At 44.2% G+C, this 27,986-nt stretch overlaps 1 protein-coding gene across 4 annotated transcripts in view; it reads right to left on the bottom strand.

Annotated features, from left to right (window-relative positions):
- Window positions 1–4,338: 4,338 nt before the first annotated feature.
- Window positions 4,339–27,986, bottom strand: part of WASF1 (WASP family member 1) — a 134,582-nt gene continuing 110,934 nt past the window's right edge. For all 4 annotated transcript variants that reach the window (XM_077289554.1, XM_077289555.1, XM_077289556.1 and 1 more), the window contains exons 5-9: window positions 23,569–23,686; window positions 19,137–19,306; window positions 13,603–13,779; window positions 12,481–13,124; window positions 4,339–4,628 (exon numbers count right to left, since the gene is read on the bottom strand). In XM_077289554.1, the coding sequence (XP_077145669.1) occupies window positions 4,474–4,628; window positions 12,481–13,124; window positions 13,603–13,779; window positions 19,137–19,306; window positions 23,569–23,686 (1,264 nt within the window). In that variant the 3' untranslated portion in view covers window positions 4,339–4,473. The remainder of the gene's footprint in view (window positions 4,629–12,480; window positions 13,125–13,602; window positions 13,780–19,136; window positions 19,307–23,568; window positions 23,687–27,986) is intronic.

Raw genomic sequence — 27,986 nt, 5'->3', positions numbered from 1 at the left:
GGGTTTCCACTGTTTAGGCACATCAGGGGCTCTCCAAATGCGACATGGCGTCCGATCTCAATTTCAGCCAATTCTGCGTTGAAAAAGTAAAACAGTGCTCCTTCCCTTCCGAGCTCTCCCGTGCGCCCAAACAGGGGTTTACCCCAACATATGGGGTATCAGTGTACTCGGAATACATTGGAGAACAACTTTTGGGGTCCAATTTCTTCTCTTACCCTTGGGAAAATAAAAAATTGGGGGTGAAAAGATAATTTTTGTGAAAAAATGATTTTTTATTTTTACGGTTCTGCATTATAAACTTCTGTGAAGCACTTGGTGGGTCAAAGTGCTCACCACACCTCTAGATAAGCTCCTTAGGGGGTCTACTTTCCAAAATGGTGTCACTTGTGGGGGGTTTCAATGTTTAGACACATTAGTGGCTCTCCAAACGCAACATGGCGTCCCACCTCAATTCCTGTCAATTTTGCATGGAAAAGTCAAACGGCGCTCCTTCCCTTCCGAGCTCTCCCATGCGCCCAAACAGTGGTTTACCCCCACATATGGGGTATCAGCGTACTCAGGACAAATAGTACAACTTTTGGGGTCCAATTTCTTCTCTTACCCTTGGGAAAATAAAAAATTGTGGGCGAAAAGATCATTTTTGTGAAAAAATATGATTTTTTATTTTTACGGTTCTGCATTATAAACTTCTGTGAAGCACTTTGTGAGTCAAAGTGCTCACCACACCTCTAGATAAGCTCCTTAGGGGGTCTACTTTCCAAAATGGTGTCACTTGTGGGGGGTTTCAATGTTTAGGCATATCAGGGGCTCTCCAAACGCAACATGGCGTCCCATCTCAATTCCAGTCAATTTTGCATTGAAAAGTCAAATGGCGCTCCTTCACTTCCGAGCTCTGTCATGCGCCCAAACAGTGGTTTACCCCCACATATGGGGTATCGGCATACTCAGGACAAATTGTACAACATCTTTTGGGGTCCATTTTCTCCTGTTACCCTTGGTAAAATAAAACAAGTTGGAGCTGAAGTAAATTTTGTGTGAAAAAAAAGTTAAATGCTCATTTTTATTTAAACATTCCAAAAATTCCTGTGAAACACCTTAAATGTTAATAAACTTCTTGAATGTGGTTTTGAGCACCTTGAGGGGTGCAGTTTTTAGAATGGTGTCACACTTGGGTATTTTCTATCATATAGACCCCTCAAAATGACTTCAAATGAGATGTGGTCCCTAAAAAAAAATGGTGTTGTGAAAATGAGAAATTGCTGGTCAAATTTTAACCCTTATAACTCCCTAACAAAAAAAAATTTTGGTTCCAAATTGTGCTGATGTAAAGTAGACATGTGGGAAATGTTACTTATTAAGTATTTTGTGTGACATATCACTGTGATTAAATTGCATAAAAATTCAAAGTTTGAAAATTGCAAAATTTTCAAAATTTTTGCCAAATTTCCGTTTTTTTCACAAATAAATGCAGGTAATATCAAAGAAATTTTACCACTATCATGAAGTACAATATGTCACGAGAAAACTGTCAGAATCACCGGGATCCGTTGAAGCGTTCCAGAGTTATAACCTCATAAAGGGACAGTGGTCAGAATTGTAAAAATTGGCCCGGTCCATAACGTGCAAACCACCCTTGGGGGTGAAGGGGTTAATAAATGAATTTAAAAAAAAAAAAAGTGTCTCAAGTTACAATATTAGCCTATGACTAAGAACTTTGTTCGAAACGAGTCAGGCGTTTAGGGGCTGCGTCCCCACATGATGTTTTCTTTTTTGACATGAGAATAAAATACTGAAGATTTTATGAAGAGACGCCTGGTGATGGAACTTTTTCCTTTCCTTTTTGCTGTTGCTACTGAGTGGTATCCAGCCACTTGTTCCTGGCACCTGTGTTCATTTGGATTCCGGTGAGGCACCACTAATCTCTTTCCCTGCTCCCTGCATGATGTTGTAGCCATGAATAGGAAAGACAAATGGTTAGCACTCGACTTTTTGTAAAACGGAGCTAGTGAAAGGAATCAAAGGTCCCATAGGCATAAGTTCAGAAAAAAATCACTGCACAAGTACAAGAAAAATAATGCTTCAGGTGAGTATTTATTTGATGCTGATAGGTGAAGCGACAATTTAATAAGACGTTTCAGCCAATTAATGGCCTTTATCATATAGTTGCCTTTTCAAATAAGCATAATTGGAAAACTAGGTAAGAGCCGGTCTCCAGGGAATACGGGCTTGAGTTATTGGTGGCGCAGTGGAGGGTGCAGACTCCTGTCACTGCAAAGACACAGGAGTGTCTGCATCCTCCACTGCGCCGCCAATAACTGTTCTAGTACTTTTTATAACTGTTCAGCCATACCCTCCGGACGCGAACATACAGGTGTCTGCCCATCTCTACTCATGGTGATTACTACACCACTGAATATGCTTAAAGAAGCAATTCCATCAAAATTTTTATCTTATTAATATATTGCAATCATCATTCCGTTTTAGACCTCATGCAGCTATAGTAAGACTTACCAGGTTTACTGTTAGCAGCAAAATTGGGGCAGTAACTATTGACATCACCATTTCCCTCCCCTTTTGGGTGGTATAGTATCCCTGGGGCAGAATGAAGAGTAGCATCACAGGGCAGTGCCATTTTGTGGGTGACTGCCCTGTGATCTGCTATCACCAGCAGTTACTGTCTCTCTCTCTCCCATCAGTCTCTCTCACCCAGATTACATTATTCTCTCACCCTCTTCTACAATGTCTGGCCATTCAGTGCAGACCTGCAGCTTCTTATCTTATCTTACTGAGGGATTAATCACAACTCCTCCAGTTGACAGCTCCTGCTCTGATAATTCCAATAGTACACTGTTCCTCCTTGATGTCTCTGCTATTCTGCCAGCGCTTTTCTACTGCATTTTACTCCTGTCAGCCCTCAATCTAGGATCTGTTCTGCTGGAAGCAGTACTGTTTATGTTAGCAGATCGGAGGGCTCCATGAATATGGCAGCAGAACACTCCCACTACTGTGAATTGTGCAGCCCACAGCAGTGACAGTTCTATTACAATAGATAGTGTGGGAGTCCGTCTGTTATCTCCCATGACCATGGGCGTGCCGTATTATGACACTGAAAGTGCTGTGCGGCTACTGTGAAAGCAAGATGTCAGCCCCCAGTGCCTTCTTTAAACTCCTATAACACACGAAATGCTTCAAATGCATTCAAAACTTGGTTATAACAGCATGTTATGCTACATTACATTGATTTATTAATGATCTACAAACGCAGTACCTTCCGTTTAAGCGCTATGTAGAAACAGGATATAAATTTTCCCTGTATGACTCATCAGTCACTGCAAAAGTCTCTGGCAGGGGGGGAGGAGGAAGCAGTTGGGTCAGGAGTTGAAGAGCAAAAGGATAAATGCAGGGAATAGAGATTCCCTGTTTCTACATAGAGAAGAGAAAAACATAATTTACTAAGTAGAAAGGCAAAATGAGCAATTGTAAGTACACACTGCTATATAATATGAAGAATGCAATGCATTAAGAGGATAAAAACTTTGATGGGACTGTTGATGATTTTAATATACAGTCTAAAGAAAGACAACAGTTGTTCCACTTAAAATGAGGAATTTATTAAATCAAATCAATCTGTTCTCTTAACAGTTACATAAGTTACATCGAATGTTTAAAGTCAGTTTTCACATGAATTTTTTTTTATTTTTTAGCTTTAGATTACAGGCAAAATAGTACCGAACAACATGTACATAAAAAAATACCTCAGCATTCAAATAAGGCAATCATAAAAATAAAATAAAAAAAACAGAAAACAAGAAATAGTAATCATTTCAACATATTGAAAACCATAAAGCAAACCTGTTTTCCAAACACAGCAGAGCTAGCCATTCTGTGTAATGATGTAGCATCCAATAGTGTAAAACACATCACTACGCACAAAAATGGTTCCTTTTTCTGGGTGCAGGGGACAGTACAGTTTTTTTTTGTTTTTTTTTTAAATAGTTTGTCTCAGTGTATAGACCTAACTTCAAGCAGTAGAAATTGTTACCTAGGATTAACGCTCTGAAAACCTCACCAAATAAAATAAGGCCTATATTAGATACAGCTGCCCTTGGAATTTTTAATCTCCGGTGACCTTCATTAAATTAAAATTCACAAAGTGCACAAATAGTAAATTAAAAAAAAAAATCTCTATACTACAAACTGACAGCTGCGTAATACTCATTGGTCTAGTGAAACATAGTTATAGCCTCCCAGTAAAAGAACGGTAAAATTCACTGTAAAATTTTGGAGATACTAACCTTACTGTAAGATAGAATTCAAAAATAAAAAAAAATAAACAAAAAAAATAAATCAAACGTTTATTCGGGTGGCGTAAATTGTTAAGATACAAAACACTAGAAATGACCAAACTTTTTTCAAAGAACAAGCACCACAATTGACATCAGCATTCCAGTTTGTAGTGTAATATATAACATTTTAATCCCACTCCACCTCGTCAAACTCAGAATCATCTTCTGAGTCGCTGTATTCTACAGCAATGCGCCGGGACAAGATGGTGGCTACATCATTCTCAATGCGTTCATGCTTTGCTTCCTGCTCACGTTGTTCCTCCACTTTACGCAGCTGAATACCTGAAATATTGACAAAAAGCAGAAAAATAGATTTATAACTGCAAAAGCATTTTACATCTGGATCTGCACCAGAAGATCCACCACATAATACATCAACAGTAAAAGAGGGGAGATAGAACAAGAGATAACTGAACACTATAAAAAAAATATCTGTGGGGAAACAACATGTGGATTCCAAATCAGCAGCATATCAGTTCTCCTTGTGGATATGTGGCAAGTCCACAACAGTTTTTTTTCCTTCATGGGTAGACCTACCTAAAGAAATTCTACAATGCATCATGCAGGATTTCAGGAACAGTAGGGTAGGTGCGCACGATCGGGAAGAGCAGCGTTTTGGACACAGCTCACCTGTGCTGAATCCAAAACGCTGCATTCTCCATTAGAAGCACCATAGATGGAATTTATAGAAATGTTTTACGATAGATTAACCTAAAGTGTCCCCTTTAGGGAGCAGTCGGACAGCCGTATTATAAGGATCTCATTGTGATTCTCGGACAGGCCGTCGGATCTCCTGACATGAGCGTGACATAGAAATACATGTGGTCACGCTCACGTCAGAAGAGCTGATGGCCAGTCCATGGATTGCGACTAATACGGCCATCTGACTGTGCCCTTAAAGTGCAGACGGCTTATGAAATCTTTCCAAACAAGATTTATTTAACCTTCGTCCGGCTGAGTATGTACAATTGGTACTATTCCGTTTTAAAATTGCAATAACTTTTTTTCAAAAAAAAGGGCTGAAATTTCGTGACATCTCTGCAGTTTTGGTCGAGAATATATTGGCCAAATTTCAATAAAATATCTCCACCCCCTTCCGAGATAAGGGGTCGAGATATTTTTGCATCCATAATAAGCTGCATAGGTACAAATGTACCCTCATATATTTTGAATGAAAATAATGCAAGGTAAAAAGAATAATATTTTTTTTTAATGATAATGCTATTTTATTATTATAAACAAGTAAAAAAACTGTTCATTTACATTATAAAAGAAAATGTAAGAAACTTTTTTTTATTGATTTTCTTCGCAAGTAATGCATGTTGTCTTTGCTACCGAGTGTTCATCGCAAATGGGTTTCACACAAACCACACAAGACTTTCTAGTCTTACGTTGTTTTCGCCTCAGGTTTCGGCAGACATAGCAACTACCAACAACAGGGGAAGGTCCACGACTACCATGAGGTATTTGAGGGCCAGCTGCTGCTTGCGAAGCTACCAGAATTCATCGTCCAAGCACCATTTCTACTGCACCTTGAAGAAAATGGTTTCTCATCATCATTCGGTTTGTACTACGATCTTCAATTGCAGGCATACACAGCTGATTTGCGAGATCTTTCAGGAACTTTCTTCGTTGATCCTTTGTCCTGAAGCTTGGATTGTGTTCTCTGTAGATGATGTAGGATGCTAACCCAGTGACGTCAATCATATTGTTGAAAAATGCCAGAGGCCAACGTAATGTTCGTCGTTTCACAGTGTACTCTCCCAACATTTTATCCATAACATCAACTCCGCCTTTTGTTTTGTTGTAGTATTTTATTATCTCTGGCTTGGCTGCTAGTGTCTCTTCAACTTCTCCCGTCATGTGCATAGATGATAGAAGCACGACTGATTTGTTCTTCTTTGGTACATATGAACAGACTGTTGCATCATGATTGTAGGCAAAATTTGTCGAGTTTACAGGCCTTTCTTTGGCAGGCTGCATGTTGCTAGGTAGGAACCTTTTGTTTTTTCTCACTGTAGCAACTACTGTCATGTTCCAGGAGTTCAATACCTTAGCTAGTTCCATGGTTGTAAAGAAGTTATCGGTGGTGACATTTCTTCCAGAGCCTTTATACGAGCTCACTAAGTCCAATACTGTTCGTTCACCAATGTTTACTTGTCGAGGACCATCAGTTAGTTTCCCAGTGTAGAGCTGACCTTGTAATGGGTAGGCGTTTGACGAGTCACAAGCCCAGAAAATCTTTATGCCATATTTAGCTGGTTTTGAAGGTATATACTGGGTAAATTTAGTATGGCCTCTAAATGGAAATAATTGCTCGTCGACGGTGATACAATTATATGGCTTGTAGGCTCTCTCCAGATTTCTGTTCAGCATTGTCCAGATGTCCCATATTGGTGCAGCTTTATCTGTTTGCACACGTTCTGCACGTGTATTTTCATTGTCAAATCTGATAAATCTGAGTATCATCTTGAAGCGGTCACGAGACATGGCTGCACGTATAAGAGGCAGAGCAGCAACATTCCACATTTCCTCCAGATTCTCTTTGTTGTCTCTGTGCACACCAGCAGCAATCAGTATGCCCAAAAATGCATGGAGTTCAGTTTCAATAAATTGCTTGAATGTTTTTTGTGGTGGCCGTTCAGAAGAATCAGGAAAACGTTGTCCCAGTTCGTTGTTGTAAGCATCACAAACTCTCTTGGCCTTTCGATTCGTTTCCCGTAATATGATGTCACACATCTCGGGAGTCATGATGGACTTGAATAGCTCTTTTGCTGTATATAGGTTGCTGATTGCTGCAGGGCCACCTCTTTGTCGTAGGACATTGCGAGATTTTGTTTGTGCATTTGGCAGTGGATCACTACACCATTGAGTTTTATCCTTAGCAGTCCAAATGTCGCCTGCACTTTGAGGCACAGACTCATCCTCAACACTTTCGTCTGAGTCGTATTCTTTTTCCTGCTCTATGACCATTTCTTGTTCAATGTCTGAATCTTTTTCAGTAACATCCACTTGTGGTACATAGTTTTCATCATCAGATGCAACATATGGTTCTTCCTCATGCTCAGAATCAGATTCTTCTAGCATTCGCATTATTTCGTCAGACGTAAATCTGTAAATATGAAAAAATGAAAAATAAATAATTTTCCGAAATACTACACAATACTACATTTTTGGCTTTTCACAAAATGATACTAACCTGCAAACACGTTTTCTTGGATTATGGCGGAAACTAGATCCAGCATCACTATCACTCATGATGACTTGGTAGATGAATTTTGGCTTCGTAATTTAGTTCAGTAACATGTGGCAAGTAGAATGAAACTCGATTCTAAAGTGCAGATAAAAAAGTAAATTATTTCTAGTGATAATTATTTATAAATGTCATTTATATATTATGTAAACCGTATACGGTTTCAGAATTTTCATTCCATCTTCGACTGTTTTTTCGACGAAATAGGAAAATTGTAACAGAGCCACCATCTTTATTTTGTGCTGAATATAAGTAAAACATCGTAAAACAATATGTAGATACTAATTATTATCTATTTTTCGTATAAAAATCATACCTATAAGTGCCAAGTTTCATACAAAATATATGTAAGCCAAGTCCAGGCTCAAAGACAATTTCTGACTGTTCTGTCCCCACATAAGGCGAATGAAGGTATAACTGGCTGTTAGATGCTGTGAGACTTTCCTACCTTCGTATCCAAGAAATTGAAGACTTCACAAGCCTAGAAATGTGTGTGCTCACAGCAATGAGATGAACAGCAAAATGGCTACTGAGAGGAGGGAGGCAGGAAGAGAAGTAGAAGCCACTCCCAGTTTGAATCAACTTAAATGACAGCAACATAAGTGATCAGTAACAACACTGGCCAATAGATATCAGCATAACAATTGTAGCTGAATGAACTTTAGTTTCTGAAACCAAGTAAAAGAGAAAGTCTTCCCACAGTGGAGGTATATATGAAGGTACAATTGTACCTCTGCAGCCTGTTAACATTGTAAAATTATGCAGCCTGACGAAGGTTAATTCAATCCATTTTAGAAAATAGTAGTTATGAGTAGCACCAACATATTCAACAGCGATGTACACTAATGTCACAATGGGATCTATAGAAAAAATAAAAATTTGTTTTTTTGAAAGTTTCACCCCCTATAACTGTTACACATAATGACCTGTTATATCTTTTAAAAAGGTTTTAGGGTGATTTGCAGCAACTATGGAGTCCCTGTGTATTCACCTTCGGCCGCTGTTCAGTCCGCACTGGAAGTGAATGGAGCGTAGCGAGCATGCGCAGAATGCCTTCGAATCGGCAGGTGTTGGCCAGGTTTTATTTCCTGGACTGAACAGAACTGCAACCAACATGTACCAGTGCTACCGTCGCAGCCAACAATGTACTTTAATTCTTGGAAAAAGCGAGAAGGAAGGAAGGAGGAACTGAGAAGTTGTTGTCGGTTCCAAAGATACCAGCAGAGGAGCAGCACAAGCTAAGGCTGTATTCAAGGTTCTGCAGGATTGGCACCTCTTGGATCATGTAAAGTTTATGTCATTCGACATGACCAGTAGTATCATGGTACAAAGGCTGGTGGTGTCCGCCGCATACGCTGTAGGTGCCAGGCCTTTTGGCTCCGATTGCCTGTGTTACCTCACACAGGTGGAGCTCTACAGAGCCTTCTGCTCTGCTCACTTGCAAAAACCAAACTGACACACCCAACCCTCTGTATCAAGGGTTTTTACAAGGAACCTGTGGCCGTAGGCCACATGGAAAACCCGGCCGGGAAGGAAATGGACTGCCCCACTACCATCCTGCAGTCTATTTCGAAAATAAAAGCCCAGCAGGTTTTCTTAAATCTGCCTTGGACAAATAGCTTGCCCAAGACCAACACTTATTTTTATTTTGCATTGCAATCACATTACACTGAGACTGCCCTGACCAAAATTGTTAACGACCTACATACAGCCAAAGCTAATGGACAATACTCTATACTCCTCCTTCTAGACCTGTCTTCTGTTTTCGACACAGTTGACCACTGCCTCCTACAACAGATCCTCTCCTCCTTTGGCATCAAAGACTTTGCCCGATCTTGGATCTCCTCCTAGCTTTCCAACCGCACATTCAGCGTCTCACACTCCCACACTACTTGCTCATCCCACCCTCTCTCTGTTGGAGTCCCTCAAGGCTCTGTTCTAGGACCCCTACTGTTCTCAATCTATACACTTGACCTGGGACAACTCATATAGTCCCACGGATTCCAGTACCACCTGTATGCTGATGACACTCAGATCTACCTCTCTGACCCAGACGTCACCTCTCTGCTGTCCAGAATCCCGAAGTGTCCATCAGCCATATCCTCCTTCTCTTGCTTCCTCAAACTCAATGTGGACAAATCTGAACTCATCATATCTTTCCCCCATCTCACAGATCTTCCTTACCTGATCTATCTATCACCATTAATGACATCACGCTTTCCCCCGTACCGGAAGTCCGCTGCCTCGGAGTAACCCTTGACTCTGCCCTGTCCTTCAAACCACACATCCAAGTTCTTTCCATCTCCTGTCGCCTCCAGCTGCTGCAGCATGTTCCCCTCTTATGCTCAGGACGGGTGACAACCGTGCTCCCTCTTCCTATTTGGGGTAATTATTTGGCCGCATTTGCTTGTGCCCTACCCATTACATACCAGGAGGACTATTTGCTGGGGGTAAGCTGCAGCCTGACAGAGTTTTGCTATCGACAGATATATCTTTTGCTGATCAGGACAGGGCGGCTTTTGCCAGTAATTATTTATATGTGTATACTATTTGATTATCTGCCATATTTGATGTATGAATATTGTGTATTGGGCAGTGTTGGGCACACGTATATGGAGGGAGTTTTGTATGTATGGTTTTAATTGTTTTTATATATGTTACCAATAAAGCTTGTTTGATTCATTATAATTTCTGGTGGTGTGCATACAGTATAATGGCTCTCTTTTTCTTGTTTATTATCTGCCTCCAGCTCAAAAATATCTCCAGAATCCATCCTTTCCGCAACCCTCAATCTACTAAAATGCTTGTGCATGCCCTCATCTCCCGCCTAGACTACTGCAACATCCTTTTCTGTGGCCTCCCTGCTAACACTCTCGCACCTCTCCAGTCCATCCTTAACTCTGTTGCCCGACTAATTCATCTCTCTCCTCGCTAATCCTCTGCTTCTCCCCTCTGCAAATCGCTTCACTGGCTCCCATTCCCTCAGCGTATCCAGTTCAAATTACTAATAATGACCTACAAAGCCATACATAACCTGTCTCCTCCATATATCTCTGAACTAATCTCCCGATATCTTCCCTCACATAATCTCAGGTCCTCCCGAGACCTCCCTCTCTCCTCCACACTTATTCGCTTCTCACCTAATCGCCTCCAAGACTACTCCGGAATATTCACAATCCTCTGGAATTCTGTGCCTCAAAACCTCTGACTATCAACCACATGTGGATCAATCAGACGGAACCTGAAAACCCACCTCTTCAAGAAAGCCTACAGCCTGCAATGACCCCGCTGCCTCCTCACCACCACCGGAGCTACCCCCTCACCAACACCTGAGCTGCCGCAACCCCCCAACCTATTGTCTCTTTCACCACCATCCTGTAGAATGTAAGCCCGCAAGGGCAGGTTCCTCGCCCCTCTGTATCAGTCTGTCATTGCTAGTCTGTTTACTGCAGTTTGTATGTAACCCCTTCTCATGTACAGCACCATGGAATCAATGGTGCTATATAAATAAATAATAATAATCACAGCTATGCCTGTGACTGAAATGCACTCCCACGATCTCAATATGCCTCCATGCGAATCCTGGGGGGGAAACATAGCAACCCTGCCGCACACGTACAAGAGATAATTACAAGAAATCGTTAACACTGGTACTCCTGTTCCATGGTTGATCGCCAAACCGAGTCATACACATCAATACTCCAGGCATGAAATCTTCATGTTTCGTCACCAATTTCCACAGGGTTAAAACATCTCTATCAATTTTGCACTTTTACTGTCGGCTTATGCTTGGTACCTCTGTCAGATCCAAGCCAGATTACTGCAAAATGAGTTGACATTGCTGCAAGAACGTGTAGCACACAAAAAAAAAAAAAAATCAACGTGCCCGTTGCTGAGGCAGAAATAAAAACTTTCAACAGACACCTGTGGTACCTCAGCGAGATTATGGTGGATCTGGCTTTTTTTTTTTACAGTGAAATTCCAACTGCAGAAAAGGTGAGGATGGTACTAGCTCTGCAGAAGGAAGGCAACAATGTCTGCTCAACTCGCGTGCAGCTTGTCGAAGACCTTCTGTCATACAAAAAGCTTCATCACTTCATGTCATCCAACACAAAAAAAAACGTTCTTTGTATTGGAAATTAACCAAGATTTTCTTCATCAAGATCCTTGTCTGTGGCACACTAATGTAAGTTACATTGATATATCCTCAAAAGTTGGCGGATTGAAAATTGTGAATGATGCTACCGAACGCCCCGTTTCATTCATGAGTACATTCAATTCTTCACTGAGCACTCAAGAAGACCAGAAACAGTTTATTCTCCTGTGTACGGAGAAGCATCGCCATGACAATCCTGAGCCAAATAAAGCATGTTTCGTTACTGTCTGTTATTGTCTATAGCGCTGATGTGATGTCAACAGAGCTGCAGCCAATCAGTGATCACACCAGCTTTGCCAGAGTAGATTGCCCATGCTCAGAGCCACTGAGCTGACCGATTGGCTGCAGGGCTGTCGACATGACATCAAAGATGATCGCAGACGATAAAAGACACAGGAAGCAGCATTGGAGACTCTGTGCTGGACTGGGCAGGGGGAGAAAAGTACAGGTTGTTTTTAGACAAACTGAAGTGGGGTGAGAGGATCTTTCCAAAGCTGGGACATCTCTTTAAAAGGATTGTGTCACAACGTTTTTTGAAATCACATCTGATAGAAGCATGATGTAGGGGCAGTGAATCCAGTTTCAAGAATATTGCCACAAAAGTACAGATCCTAAACTCTGTGATTAGGAGAGGGTTGGCTGTGTACAACATATTCTTTACATATACCTTTTCATATACCTGACTGACAAGATGTAAAAGTTTAATACCACAAAAATAGCTTTACCTTTTCGTATTGCTTCCAGCAGAACACTTCTAGCATCACTGATAACTGGGAGATTTGATGGGTGTCTCTTAGTCTCAGGTGCAACTTGAGATGAAGGGGATGGGGGTAGAAGAGGAGCATGAGAACCAGGTACAATGGAAGCAAGAGGGTGTAGACCAGCTGGAGCATGTGAGAGGGGTGCGACTGCAACTGGAGAGGAAGGTCGCATCCCAGAAGGAGGTAAAGGTGGGGGCGGAGGAGGGGGTGGAAGACCCTGTGCCTCAGTTTGGGGAAGTGGGTGCACTGGCACAGTTTCAGATACTTGAGCAGGACGGGATACTGGTGGAGAGGGCTGTACAAGGGGTGGCGCTATAGGTGGTGGCGCTGGGTGAAGTACTCCAGGTGCTATCTGCAAAGGAGTTGGTGGGGGTGGCACAACAGTAGTTTGCAAGTTAGCAGTAGGTGGTGGGGGAGGTGGAGGTACTGGAGGTGGAGGAGTGGAGGATATTGATGATCGCAGAGAGGAAGCAGATAGGGCAGATGGAAGAGGTGGAGGGGGTGGAGGAAGAGGAGGTGGCGGTGGTGGTGGAGAGGGGCTCACAAACACTGGCGTTCTACCCATGGCTGGAGACTGTGGTCTGTTTTCAGATAATCCTTGGGTGGCACTAAAAAAAAAGAAAAAAAAAAAAAAGAATTAAGGTTTTATAACCAAAAAAAATTTACCAGTATAATACCATATTGTATAGTGTAATGATGGATACAAATTAGGCTAGAATGCATTTCAGAAAACAGCTCTGTGGTCACCTAAATTGGTATTCTATAACAGCTTTGTGCGTCAAATATTACAGTCTCCACAAGTGTTTTTTTGTATCATTGGATTTTAGTTGATGGAATAAATAGTGCTTTTACATTTATGATCCTTGGACGGGTGCTGGGATACCATGTCTTTACTCTACATGCTAATGGCACCGCCTGGACAATATAAAGTGGAACCTGAGAAATATCACCACTCATTTATGTGGTTTTATTGACTTGGCAATAAAACCACTCAAAGGGCAGCAAACACTCTTTATAGAAAAAAGAAACAAAACAAAAAACCTTTGGCAGTTTTGTATTAACCAATATTGTCCAAAAATACTGTACCTGATAACAGGCATGGCTTTTCCATCTCCAGCGGCATGCATTGGTGGAGGCGGTGGTGGCTCATGGGGTCTCACTAATACCCGGTCTTCAACCCTGTTCAGAAGATCGTTCATCTGGCTATAAGGGAGTGCAGCAAGTGAGAAGGGCCCATCGGCAGTCTCTCCATAAGCTTGTGGTCTAGTGAAAGAAAAGGTGTTAATGAGTTTAATATTTTACACAGAAGTGAAAACGATAGCTCATGACTTACTAAAACATTTTCTATAATAATAATAAATGAATGCAGAGAACATTAGTGAAATGAAAAATAGAAAAAAATCTGTAATGACTAATGAGTAATGTATTCTATTATGAGAAATACTAGAGCAGCCTGTAGTGCCCTAAACTTCACAAAGCCTCTTCAGCACCCCCAAAAATATACACTGCTCAAAAACATAAAGGGAACACTAAAATCCCCAATTCTAGATATCACTGAATGAGATATTCCAGTTGTAAATCTTTATTCATTACATAGTGGAATGCGTTGAGAACAAAACCTAAAAATGATCAACGTAAATCACAACTAATGTCCCATGGAGGTCTGGAGCTGGAATGATGCTCAAAATCAAAGTGGAAAATGAAGTTACAGTGTGATCCAACTTCAGTGGAAACGCCTCAAGACAAGGAAATGATGCTCAGTAGTGTGTGTGGCCTCCACGTGCCTGTATGACCCTCCCTACAATGCCTGGGCATGCTCCTGATGAGGCGGCGGATGGTCTCCTGAGGGATCTCCTCCCAGACGTGGACTACAGCATCCGCCAACTCCTGGACAGTCTGTGGTGCAACGTGACGTTGGTGGATGGTGCGAGACATGATGTCCCAGATGTGGTCAATCGGATTCAGGTCTGGGGAACGGGCGGGCCAGTCCATAGCTTCAATGCCTTCATCTTGCAAGAACTGCTGACACTCCAGCCACATGAGGTCTGGCATTGTCCTGCAGTAGGAGGAACCCAGGGCCAACCGCACCAGCATATGGTCACACAAGGGGTCTGAGGATCTCATCTCAGTACCTAATGGCAGTCAGGCTACCTCTGGCGAGCACATGGAGGGCTGTGCGGCCCTCCAAAGAAATGCCACCCCACCCCATTACTCACCCACTGCCAAACCGGTCATGCTGAATGATGTCACATGTGCTCAGTGTGAACCTGCTTTCATCTGTGAAGAGCACAGGGCACCAGTGGTGAATTTGCCAATCCTGGTGTTCTGTGGCAAATGCTAAGCGTCCTGCACAGTGTTGGGCTGTGAGCACAACCCCCATCTGTGGACGTTGGGCACTCAGACCATCCCCATGGAGTCGGTTTCTAACCGTTTGTGCAGAAACATGCACATTTGTGGCCTGCTGGAGGACATTTTGCAGGGCTCTGGCAGTGCTCCTCCTGTTCCACCTTGCACGAAGGCTGAGGTAGCGGTCCTGCTGCAGGGTTGTTGCTGTCCTACGGCCCCCTCCACTTCTCCTGGTGTACTGGCCTGTTTCCTGGTAGCGCCTCCAGCCTCTGGACAGACACAGCAAAGCTTCTTGCCACAGCTCACATTGATGTGCCATCCTGGATGAGCTGCACTACCTGAGCCACTTGTGTGGGATGTAGAGTCCGTCTCATGCTGCCACGAGTGTGAAAGCACAACCAACATTCAAAACTGACCAAAACATCAGCCAGAAAGCATTGGTACTGAGATGTGGTCTGTGGTCTCCACCTGCAGAACGACTCCTTTATTAAATGTGTCTTGATAATTGCCAATAATTTCAATCTGATGTCTATTCCATTTGTACAACACCTTGTGAAATTGATTGTCAAACAGTGTTGCTTCCTAAGTGGACAGCTTGATTTCACAGAAGTTTGATTTACTTGGCGTTATATTCCACTAGCTATTGAACCCGTTCTACGCCCGGGTGGCGAGCATTTATATTGGTATATGGTCACCATCCTGTCATGTGCTGCTCCATCCTGCGTCCCCATCCTGTCATGTGCTGCTCCATCCTGCGTCCCCATCCTGTCATGTGCTCCTCCATCCTGCGGCCCCATCCTGTCATGTGCTGCTCCATCCTGCGCCCCCATCCTGTCATGTGCTCCTCCATCCTGCGCCCCCATCCTGTCATGTGCTGCTCAATCCTTCGTCCCCATCCTGTCATGTGCTCCCATCCTGCGCCCCCATCCTGTCATATGCTGCTCCATCCTACACCCCCATCCTGTCATGTGTGTGCCCCCATTCTGTCATGTGCTGCTCCCATCCTGTCATGTGCTGCTCCCATCCTGCGCCCCATCCTGTCATGTGCTCCCATCCTGCACCCCCATCCTGTCATGTGCTGCTCCCATCGTGCGCAATCATTCTGTCATGTGCTGCTCCCATCCCGCGCCCCCATTCTGCCTGTTCCTGTTTCCATTCTGCCATATGTTGCTCCCATCTTTCTCTCTCCGGCTCTACTGCCCGAGTGCGGCTGTGCTGAGTGCGGGCGGCTGTGCTGAGTGCGGGCGGCTGTGCTGAGTGCGGGCGGCTGTGCTGAGTGCGGGCGGCTGTGCTGAGTGCGGGCGGCTGTGCGTGGCTCTGCTGACTGCGGGCGGCTGTGCGTGGCTCTGCTGAGTGCGGGCGGCTGTGCGTGGCTCTGCTGACTGCGGGCGGCTGTGCGTGGCTCTGCTGACTGCGGGCGGCTGTGCGTGGCTCTGCTGACTGCGGGCGGCTGTGCGTGGCTCTGCTGACTGCGGGCGGCTGTGCGTGGCTCTGCTGACTGCGGGCGGCTGTGCGTGGCTCTGCTGACTGCGGGCGGCTGTGCGTGGCTCTGCTGAGTGCGGGCGGCTGTGCGTGGCTCTGCTGAGTGCGGGCGGCTGTGCGTGGCTCTGCTGAGTGCGGGCGGCTGTGCGTGGCTCTGCTGAGTGCGGGCGGCTGTGCGTGGCTCTGCTGAGTGCGGGCGGCTGTGCGTGGCTCTGCTGAGTGCGGGCGGCTGTGCGTGGCTCTGCTGAGTGCGGGCGGCTGTGCGTGGCTCTGCTGAGTGCGGGCGGCTGTGCGTGGCTCTGCTGAGTGCGGGCGGCTGTGCGTGGCTCTGCTGAGTGCGGGCGGCGGCTGTGCGTGGCTCTGCTGACTGCGGGCGGCTGTGCGTGGCTCTGCTGACTGCGGGCGGCTGTGCGTGGCTCTGCTGACTGCGGGCGGCTGTGCGTGGCTCTGCTGACTGCGGGCGGCTGTGCGTGGCTCTGCTGACTGCGGGCGGCTGTGCGTGGCTCTGCTGACTGCGGGCGGCTGTGCGTGGCTCTGCTGACTGCGGGCGGCTGTGCGTGGCTCTGCTGACTGCGGGCGGCTGTGCGTGGCTCTGCTGACTGCGGGCGGCTGTGCGTGGCTCTGCTGACTGCGGGGGGCTGTGCGTGGCTCTGCTGACTGCGGGCGGCTGTGCGTGGCTCTGCTGACTGCGGGGGGCTGTGCGTGGCTCTGCTGACTGCGGGGGGCTGTGCGTGGCTCTGCTGACTGCGGGGGGCTGTGCGTGGCTCTGCTGACTGCGGGGGGCTGTGCGTGGCTCTGCTGACTGCGGGGGGCTGTGCGTGGCTCTGCTGGGGGCCTGAGCAGGCGGGGACACCGGCGCGCTGTGGGGGTCAGGTGCTGGAGTCGCCGCTAGCTCAGGCCCCCGGCACTTGCTATATTTACCTGTCCTCCCGTTCCACTGCTGCGCGCCGGTCTGTCTTCCGGGTCCTGTCCTCTGGCTGTGACTGTTCAGTCAGAGGGCGGCGCGCATTAAGCGCGTCATCGTGCCCTCTGAACTGAACGTCTCAGGCAGAGGATGTGGAGGACGGAGGCTCGCGCGCAGCGGTGGAACGGAGGACAGGTAAATATACTCACCCTCCTGGCTCCGTGGCTCGTCCCCGCTTCTCCGTTGGAGATCGCGGTGTGCGTTCAGTGCTTACGCATACCGCGATCTCCTGGGAGCGTCACTCTGTGGGGTCCAGACTGCGCCGGCGCTTGCGCTTGCGCAGTCTATAAAGGCTTCGGACAGAGTGACGCTCCCAGCGTTATATTATAGATTGTTTAAGTGTTCCCTTTATTTTTTGAGCAGTGTTTATCAGGCAGGGAGGAGGGGGTGCAGCTGCAGTAAACCTGAATTTTTTCTGTTTCATCCAATCTGATGCCTTTCTGCTTGATAAAGGGCGAGGTCCCAGTCAATGACAAACATCGGCAAAAAATTAAAGGGCACTACAATATTGCTTATTAATCCTGGTATCTACAGTGACTAAGAAACAGAGTACAAATCTTTCCAAATGGATCAGCACTACTAGATACAGCCCAAGATGCTGGCAATGTAGGATATCCCACCCTGACTCTTCAGGCACATAATACACTGTTTTCAGTGACGGCTTGATCAGGTCCTTTGCAATATGCCCTGGAGCATATTGTCCTGCCTCAAAACTCATGCACTGTTCATACTGAACAGTGGTTCACCTCCACGCTAAGCTGTTAGAAGACGGGTAATTTGGACCATGTACAGCTGATTTTTTTTTTATTGGAGGGGGAAAGGTTGGTTGGTCACTGAGCAGCAGTATTTGGTGTTGCTGAGGGAGGTGTTTGCACTTTGCTATTTGGTGCTTCCAGAGAGGTATTACGTGCTGCGTTATGGCATGTGATGCTCTTGGGTGGTATTTTGTGCAGCGCCATGGCATTTGTTTAGTGCTGTTTGAGAAACAAGTAGCACTATGGACATGGCTTGTAACTACTGGGGAGATGTGTTGAGTTGTATTTTAGTAGTTGGTTCTATTAGAAGGTATGAGGTTGGCATGATAGCATTTTCATGGTCCTGCTGAGGGCAATATGGGCACTGTAAGGTGGATTTTCTTTGCTGCTACATAAGTAATATAAGCTCTGTATGGAGAACTTGTTAGATGTTGAGACCCTAACCGTATGGCAGATAAACTGGCCTGAGTAATAAAGTCTGACAACTAGTAAACAAGTAAAAAACCCTTCAAGTTATACTCGAAAAGAGATCTGCTGCTAGTGTAATAAATTACCCACTGAATATACTAAAAAAAAAAAAAAAGTCTCCTCCTCACTGTGTAACTGCTGAACAGACGTCTGTGCTTCGGAGTCCTGAATATCTCTGTACAGCAGGACACAAAGCTGCATAGTATGAGACGAGAGACTGATCTAACAGCAAGACCCTGTAGGAAAGCTCCAATAAGTCCTAAAGAATCCGCACAATGAGGCTCATTATATGGTATGTTTTCAAGGCAGAAATAGCGCAGCTCTGGAGAAGTAGAAACTTGCAGGACAGCACAGCAAGGAACCAATCGTGAACTATGCACGGAGAGTCAAATCAAAGTTATTGCAGTTTTATGGCACGTTTAGTAGTCATTCATAAAGAATGTAAATACATTTTAGCACTGTGATCACTGTGGTGAAGATGGTACTAAGAAATTGAGAATATGATTCTAGATACTTAACAAGCGCACAGCATCCTTCACGTGGCAATAAATAAAAAAATACTATACAAGAAAAGTTCATTAGTTATAGTTAGTGATATAACACACCTTGTTTCAAAATGGGAGGCTGGACCATTAACAATTTCTATATGCTTGTGTGCATCTACGTCGTCTTCAGCAAGTTCTTGACCAAGAGCTAACTTCTGCCACTCACGACGTCTGTCATGTGGAGCTCGAGGCACTTTCTCCGGCTCATGTGGACGATCGATATTCTTTTGCTGAAAAAAAAAATCCAAATATAAAACCATAAATATGAAGCGAACTGCAGAATCTTAAAGGAAAATGCAGCATGGGGGATACTCAACTGACCAACTACTACATAGATTTATTTATTTATTTATTATCAGTATTGGGGTATCAGGTGCAGTAATAGGGACACATATGGCAGCAGCGGCTCAGTATTGGGGTATCAGGGGCAGTAATAGGGACACATACGGCAGCAGCGGCTCAGTATTGGGATATGTGTCCCTATTACTGCACCTGATACCCCAATACTGAGCCGCTGCTGCCGTATGTGTCCCTATTACTGAACCTGATACCCCAATACTGAGCCGCTGCTGCCGTATGTGTCTCTATTACTGCACCTGATACCCCAATACTGAGCCGCTGCTGCCATATGTGTCCCTATTACTGCACCTGATACCCCAATACTGAGCCGCTGCTGCCGTATGTGTCCCTATTACTGCCCCTGATACCCCAATACTGAGCCGCTGCTGTCGTATGTGCCCCTATTACTGCACCTGATACTTCAATACTGAGCCGCTGCTTCTGTATGTGTCCCTGTTACTGCCCCTGATACCCCAATACTGAGCCACTGCTGCCATATGTGTCCTTATTACTACACCTGATATCCCAATACTGAGCCACTGCTGATGAATGTGACCCTATTACTGCCCCTGATACCCCAATACTGAGCCGCTGCTGCCCTATGTGTCCCTATAACTGCACCTGATACCACAATACTGAGACTCTGCTGCCGTATGTGTCCCTATTACTGCCCCGATACCCCAATACTGAGCCTCTGCTGCCGTATGTGTCCCTATTACTGCCCCTGATACCCCAATACTGAGCCGCTGCTGCCGTAAGTGTCCCTATTACTGCACCTGATACCCCAATACTGAGCCGCTGCTGCCGTATGTGTCCCTATTACTGCACCTGATACCCCAATACTGAGCCGCTGCTGCTGTATGTGTCCCTATTACTGCACCTGCCCAGTTAACATCTACTAATGTCCCCTGAGTACCCAATGTACAACTCCTTTATATACATTATGATGGGCAAACAGCTCCCCTATATACAGTATAATACACCCACAGTTACTCTATACACAATATGATGTTCCCACAACTGCCCTCTACACAGCATTATGGGCCCACAGCTCCACCATACATAGTATGGTGGGCACACAGCTCCCCAATACACAGTATGGTGGGCCCACAGCTCCCCTAAACACAGTATATTGGGCCCACAGCTCCGCTATACAGAGTATGAAGGGCCCACAGCTCCCCTAAACACAGTATATTGGGCCCACAGCTCCGCTATACAGAGTATGAAGGGCCCACAGCTTCCCAACACATAGCATGATGTCCCCACTGCTCCCCCAAAATACTGAATACCACAGTAGCCCTCAGACTGTATAATGGCCCCCAAATTAGTCACCAAACTGCACAATGGCCCCGCACATTAGCTCACAAACTGTACACTATAATGCTTCTCCACATTAGCTCCTAAACTGTATAATGGTCCCTGCAGTAGTCCCCAAGCTGTATAATGGCCCCCGCATCAGTCCCCAAGCTGTATAATGGCCCCTGCATTAGTCCCCAAGCTGTATAATGGCCCCTGCATTAGTCCCCAAGCGGTATAGTGACCCCTGCATTAGTCCACAAGATGTATAATGATCCCTGCATTAGTCCACAAGCTGTATAATAGATGCTGAATTAGTCCCTGAATTGTATGAGGGCCCCCCACACAGTTTCAGAGTCCCACACACTATGTAGAAGGGTCTCCCATTGTTTATGATGCCCCCACATCACACCACAAATTTTAATTAAAAAAAAAATCATATACTCATCTAACCCAGGATCCTGACAAGTCCAGTGGCAAGGCAACGCAGTGTAGCATGCGTCAGGACTCTGACGTCCCCAGTGTGCGTTGGCGCCTCTGTCGTTCTGTAGACCTGAGGCATAAAGCCGTCTGCGGTCTACAGAACAGAGAGCGGTAGTGCAGGGAGATCTACTGCAGGGCTCAACTGTATATGCACATTATACATGCTGATTAATTAAGGGCAGTGCAGCTTTGGGTGCGCCCCCTGAGGCCCAGGGTAACCGTCCACTCTGCACCCTGGTTGCTGCGCTGCTGTATACTGTGGCTACAGACATCAAACGTTACACCAGTCACATAGTTCCCTGTATATAACATCAGATGTCTGTGCACCACTTATATCATATCCCTGATATATCCTATGCTATGTGTACAGACATCAGATGCTATATACAGGATTATATGTCATGTTGTATATTACACTATGAGTACAGACATCAGATCTTATATCATCACATATTATCCTGTATATAAGATCAGATGTCTGTGCACATAGTACAGGAAATGAGTGACATATGTGCACTGTATATTGTATATTATGACATATGCATTGACCGATTGCTCCTGGACCAGGCTACAGGACATACATGATATAATATACAGTGGTATATATATATATATATATATATATATATATATATATATATATACACACACACACACACACACACACACACACAGTGTATGATGTCCTGCAGCCAGGCTCAGGAGCAGTCAGCCTATGATCCTGTATACAGCTGTCTGCTGGGAGTTATTGCTGCAGCTTGTTCTTGCACACAGATCAGGCCACACTGGAGCTGATGACCCCACTGACAGCGCGACCCCATCTGTGTGAAGCTTCAAGCTGGACAATAAATCATCTCACCGGCCTCAGCTCGACTGCAGACACCATGGCAAGACAAGATCCGATTCTCTTAGAGACCTCCTGCCCCGGCCCCCTCCTCTGCTGACCTCATCACTGAAGCTCCTCTCAGCCCAGTGGGCTCGCAGGTGACGTCCACCCTCACATCATGTGGTGTGTCTGCAATCCTGGGATGGCCGGCACTTGTACAACGTGATAGTACAGTACAGTGCCGGGAGGCCTAAAACTTCTGCATGGGGCAGACCTGCACAGCGCCCCCTGCTTGTGTGCATGATCGCGCTGCAGAATTGAAATCAGCAGAGCCAAGGGGCGGCACAGAACAGCACAGTGCCGCCCCTTTCCTGGCCCTGCTGGTTTCATCAGTGCAGCGTGATTGTGTGTGCAGGCAAGCTAATGCTGCGCCTGCCAGACATGCACGCTGAAGAGGGAGTGGAGGTGATCGAGCGGCCCATTAGAAGGACCGGCCGTTCTGGCATTTGCCAGAAGTGCCCGATGGCCAGTCCGGCCCTGTCTACCGGTGATAGTGGAAGGCCGCTGCTGAAAACTGCCATTTATGCCAGATTCATACACATATACAACCAACCACTTTTCTATCATTTTTAAAAAACGGAAACTGTGAGTAAGATCAACCCTCCTAAACCGTCTACATGGGCATGTAGGTCACAAAGTTGAATAAAATGATACCTTGCCATCAGTGATCAGAGGTCTTATTCCAGAAAAATCTGTATTTTTCTTATATGGAAATGAGCTGTTAAGATCCATGGGATGGACAAAGATCTTCCCGAGAATCTGTCTCCAGAGCTTATTTTAAATTAATGTGCATTACCAGTGTGAACCGAGTGTGAACCGACTAATAACTGACATTTTTTCTCTTATAATAACTAACACAGCACAACAGAAGTGAAGTTTATCTCATTACAAACATTTGTAGCAGCACTTGTCCTCACATAGTGGTGGTTGCTATTCTGCAGAGGTGTGCTTGTTTATAACTAACAGTACAGCAGAGTTGAATCTTGTCTCATTACAAACACCTTTGCAGTTGTTATATCACAGTCCTGTAAGCTCTGCTGTACTGCCTTCCTCCACACTGGCTGCCTGTGATATAGAAGTTGAAGCACTGAGATGTGAGAGGACAATTGCAGCTGCAAATGTTTTTGCAATGAGACAAAGTTCACTTTTGATGCACTGTGTTAGCTCTGATCTCCCTGCAGAGCTGTGTGTGATTATAAGAGCCAAGTGTCAGTCATTACTTGGTTCACACTGGTAACTCTTCCTTTCATTTAAAATACATTTAGGAGGCAGATTTTCATACAGATATGTGCCGAACTACAGTCCTGAAGAGCTCATTTACATATAAGAAAAATGTGGATTTTTATGAAAAAAGACATCATATTACATATATCAAAGCATCATTTTATTCAGCTTTTCATGACCTGCATTCCCATATAGACTGCTAAGAAGGGTTGATCCTACTGACAGCATCCCTTTAATATAAATTAGGTAATAAAGACATCATACCTTCTGCTTTCTCTTTTCTTTCCGTTTGTCTTCAGTGTCCTGTATCATCTTCTCTTTCCATAAGTCAAAAAAGTAGGATGGGTTGGTGTAGAACTTTAAACCTGATTTGCCATCATCCCTATTAAAACAAAGAAATAAAAAAAGATATTGGGGCATGTCAAAAACCCATGGAAGAAAATGATGTGTCTTCAATTTTGACATCTGCTAATAAATCGACATTCTCTACTTTTCGCTTTCAAATATGATATTACAAGAGGGGATTATAGGGAGAGAAATGGGAAGCGCATTTACAAAATATAATATTACGTTTTCATCAATAGAACAAAAGTCTACAATTCTATATATAGCTTCAGGAATTGCACAAAACACGTAATGAAGAACATAAAAGAGAACAAAGGGAATTACCAACACTGCAGCTATAAGAGAAAAAGAAAATTATAAAAATGGTGGTGGGGGATGAGAGGGTATGAAGAAGGCATAGGAGAAATGTGAAGATAAGAACAATGTGTTGATCACACGACCTGAAAAGTCCTGAAGCTAGTTGGGTGGCAGGTCCTTCAGCTACTCAAGACGAGCAGCCTCCATGTAGGCCCTAGTGGCTTACTCTCCTGCTCTACACTGATCGCGTAGATCAATGTAAGGCAGGAGAAGGGATAGCAGTTCACTCTGCATCAATCACATAGATCAGAGTAAGGCAAGAGGATTGAGAGTCACTCTCTCTGCACCAATTACGTAGATCAGTGTAGGGCAATAGGTGGGATAGCCGTTCTGTCTGAAACAATCACGTAGAGCAGTGTATGGCAGGAGAAGAGACGTTTCTCTGTAATTGGAAAGGACGTGTTGTCTGAGTTCATCATCACAGGAAGCTGCCTCTGGACTATAACATGCACGCACTTTTTAGCAAAAGTTTTTCTTACTAAAAATTGTGTCCTCTAGTTAGAAAATATGGTACATCCCGGAGACATTTGGGCCACCCTCTTGAAGAGGCCATCAAAGGAATCCAGGAGTAAAGGAGGATTCAAAATTATAACTGTGGCAATTTCAGTCCAAACAATTCTAAAGGCACTCAGGGAAATTCAAATTCCCTTTTCAAAAACACAGTACAGATGAAGAGATGGTGAAAAGAAGAGGTAGAGTTGAAGAACTACTGGGACCTGACCTTCATTCATAAGCTTCTCTGCTAATCCATTGAAAAAGACATTGCATAGTTTCATGTAAAATCTTGCAAATGGTTACATGCTGTTCTATCAGTGAAATACAGACACATTGTACATATTGTTTGGCTTGTTTATAGATGCCAAATATACACTAGAATAGATAGTATTGTGTATAGTATTGAAGCTTCATAGTCCACTGTTCCACTTATGTAACAAATTGGAATTTGTCAAAAAATATACTTGCAACATAATAAACCTTTATCAATTGTAATTTGCGTTTTTAACTAAGGATAGATGTCCAGCAGAGGCAATACACATGAATATTTAATAATTATCACAACATAAAGTACTATTTACAGGCAAGATTCCAACAGCCTGCAATCAAGAACAATCCTATGAATTATGAATAATTTCAAAGCCATTTACTGCACGCTCACATCCTCAAACTAAGTGATGACTTAGAGGGTGAACAAGAAAAAGGTTAAAAATTAAAGTGTTATTCTAATAACACTAATGTGACGGAGAAAGAGCCGCCAAGGAGACAATTAAAAAGTAGATTAATATATGCAGTTCTTTTTTTTTTTACTCCTTCATCTTGTTGAGTACATTCTGGAAGAGATGAAAGATGCACAGCGTCAATCTGTGAATTAAAAAGGGAACGCGAGGAGGGTTCTTGGGCAGCAGTTTAACCTCACACTCGAACAGACTGTTCAAAGTACAGTACATTATTTTAATTAGTATGCTTAAATAATGGGCATAAATGTGTGACATCTGCTGTACCGCATGTGCGCAAAGCAGCAGCCGATCCTTATGTTCAAGACAAAATACGCAGCTTTGTGCGTGAAATTAGGGTGCATGTCGTAATACCGAGCCTGATAGATTAACACTGCATTAATGCCATCTGCAGGCTCACTTTAATCACGAGAGTGCCAATAGTCCCAGATTTTATTGTACTAAGTGACCATCAGATTGGAGTAAAATTAGGGTTAAACAGAGTGTAATGCTTTTGTTACACTTTCAGTAGTTTCCAACAAAAATTGAAAGAAATAAAATCTTTTTAAAAATCAAAACAATACCGCTGCTGTGATTAAAGTACTCCATGCTTGTAGTGCATTTTTGTGCTATAATAGAATACAATTCAATTCCATACAGTACATTACTTGACGCTCTATCAATCTCCACATGCCGCCTATTTCCGTACTGCAGAGTAAGCACATGCATTGTAAAGCTAACTCCATGTGCAACGAACAGTTAAAACTCAGCTCAGTCAACAAATAGATTTTAATGAGCTTGAAAAATCAATGTTCCTTTTATTCCAGCATTAGCCTTTAAGCCAATCCCTTCCTTTTGTATAATACGATGGAAATGCTGCAGTTTTCTATACACTCACCCAAGTCATTTTAAGATCGCACATTGTGTAATGACTGCCCTTCACCTCTACATTGTATCTGTAGATTAAAGGGTCAAGACCTCACTTATGGGTCACTTTATTCTGGCATTCCATTATTTACGTTCAGCTACATCTTCATTTGCTGACATCCATCTGGCTACCATTGCACTACCTACACTATCTGTCTGCCTTAGTATGGAGACATATGGAGGCAGTCATTTTCCCCTATATTTCTAGTGTTCGATTTTCTGAAAATGGTTAGGACCTTGGCATATGGCAGAACACGCGGAGGCAGAAAGCAAGGTATGATGGATGTACAGCACGGATATATGGACTCTCAGACTGTGGGTATCAAAATATTCTCCTGTGGATGCAATGCAGTATGGCCTTATTCATACACAATCTGAAATATGCAGTCTGTATGAAATTAGGAGGTACGATAAAGGCCTAACGCACGTCTATGGCAAACAAAATAGAACTATAAAATGGCCAAAGTCAGATTCGTATTGGTGAAGAGTATTGAATGTCACTCTTGTTCTCAAAGTTAAATGTATGCTTAAAGGGAATCTGCCAGCAGGTTTTTGCTACGGCATCTGAGAGCAGCATAATGTAGGCAAAGAGAAGCAGAATCCAACGATGTATCACTTAGATTACTGGGCGCAGCCATTCTGACACAGTTTTCAGGTTTAGAATGAAGCAGAGCTGAGAAAGCTAACCCACCCAACACCAGGCTCTCTGAGTACAAAGTCCATAGACAGTGAGCTGCCTGTCACAGGAGGAGGCGTTGCCGGACTAGTGTATCCCGGCAATGTTAACCCCTTTTTGCCATCGGACGGAATAGTACGACATAGCTGAACTAGAGCGGGTGTAGGGAAGAGCGACCAAGGTTATTAACCCCTTTCCGACATTGGGCGTAATATTACACCTATGTCGGACTCCCCCTGTTTGGTGTGGGCTCCAGCGCTGAGCGCGCACCTTTCCAGGCACATGACAGCTGATCTATACATCTGACATGTTCCCACAAAAGCCAAGAATGGAATCAAGATCCACCCGCAACTGTTAACTAGGTAAATGCCGCTGTCAATTTGTGCGAGCGAAATGTAACTCACGCTTACTGAAAGAGCGTCACTAATCCCGCTCATCGGTGACCCTAACACATGATCTCGGGTCACCGATGGGTCGGCATGACAACCAAAGGTCTCCAGAAGACCTCTATGGTTGTCATAGCCAGATTACTATGAGTGCCGCTCCATGGCAAGTGAGAATTTCTGCTACACACAGGCGATCTGATCATCGCTTGTGTGTAGCAGAGGTGAATAAAGTAGTGCAGCTACATATTTGGTATCACCATGTTCAGAATCGCCCGATCTATCAATATAAAAAAAGAATTAACCTGATCGCTAAACGGCATAAGGAGAAAAAAATTCAAAACGTCAGAATTACGTTTTTTTGGTCGCCTTTACATCAAAATATTGGATGTACATCAAAATGGTATCAATAAAAACGTCAGCTCGGTGCACAAAAAATAAGCCCTCACCCAGCCCCACATCACGAAAAATTAAGATGCTACAGGTCTCGGAAAATGAACTCGTAATGACCTGGAGAATCATAATGGCGGGTCAGTGTTAACATTTAGTGAACATGGTAAAAAAAAAAAAAACAAACTGGAATTGCACTTTTTTCTTTTTACAATTTCACCGCACTTGGATTTTTTCCCCTGTTTTTCAGTACATGATATGTTAAAACCAAAGGTGTCGTTCAAAAGTACAATTCATCCTGCAAAAAACAAGCCCTCACATGGCCACATTGACCAAAAAATAAAAAAGTTATGGCTCTGGGAAGTGGAGCGAAAAACGAAAACGCAAAAACGA

This window comes from Ranitomeya variabilis, chromosome 2, assembly GCF_051348905.1.
Source record: "Ranitomeya variabilis isolate aRanVar5 chromosome 2, aRanVar5.hap1, whole genome shotgun sequence".
NCBI lineage: Eukaryota > Metazoa > Chordata > Amphibia > Anura > Dendrobatidae > Ranitomeya > Ranitomeya variabilis.
The sequence above is the reverse complement of the archived record's forward strand: the minus strand, read 5'-3'. Positions and strand labels throughout refer to the sequence as shown.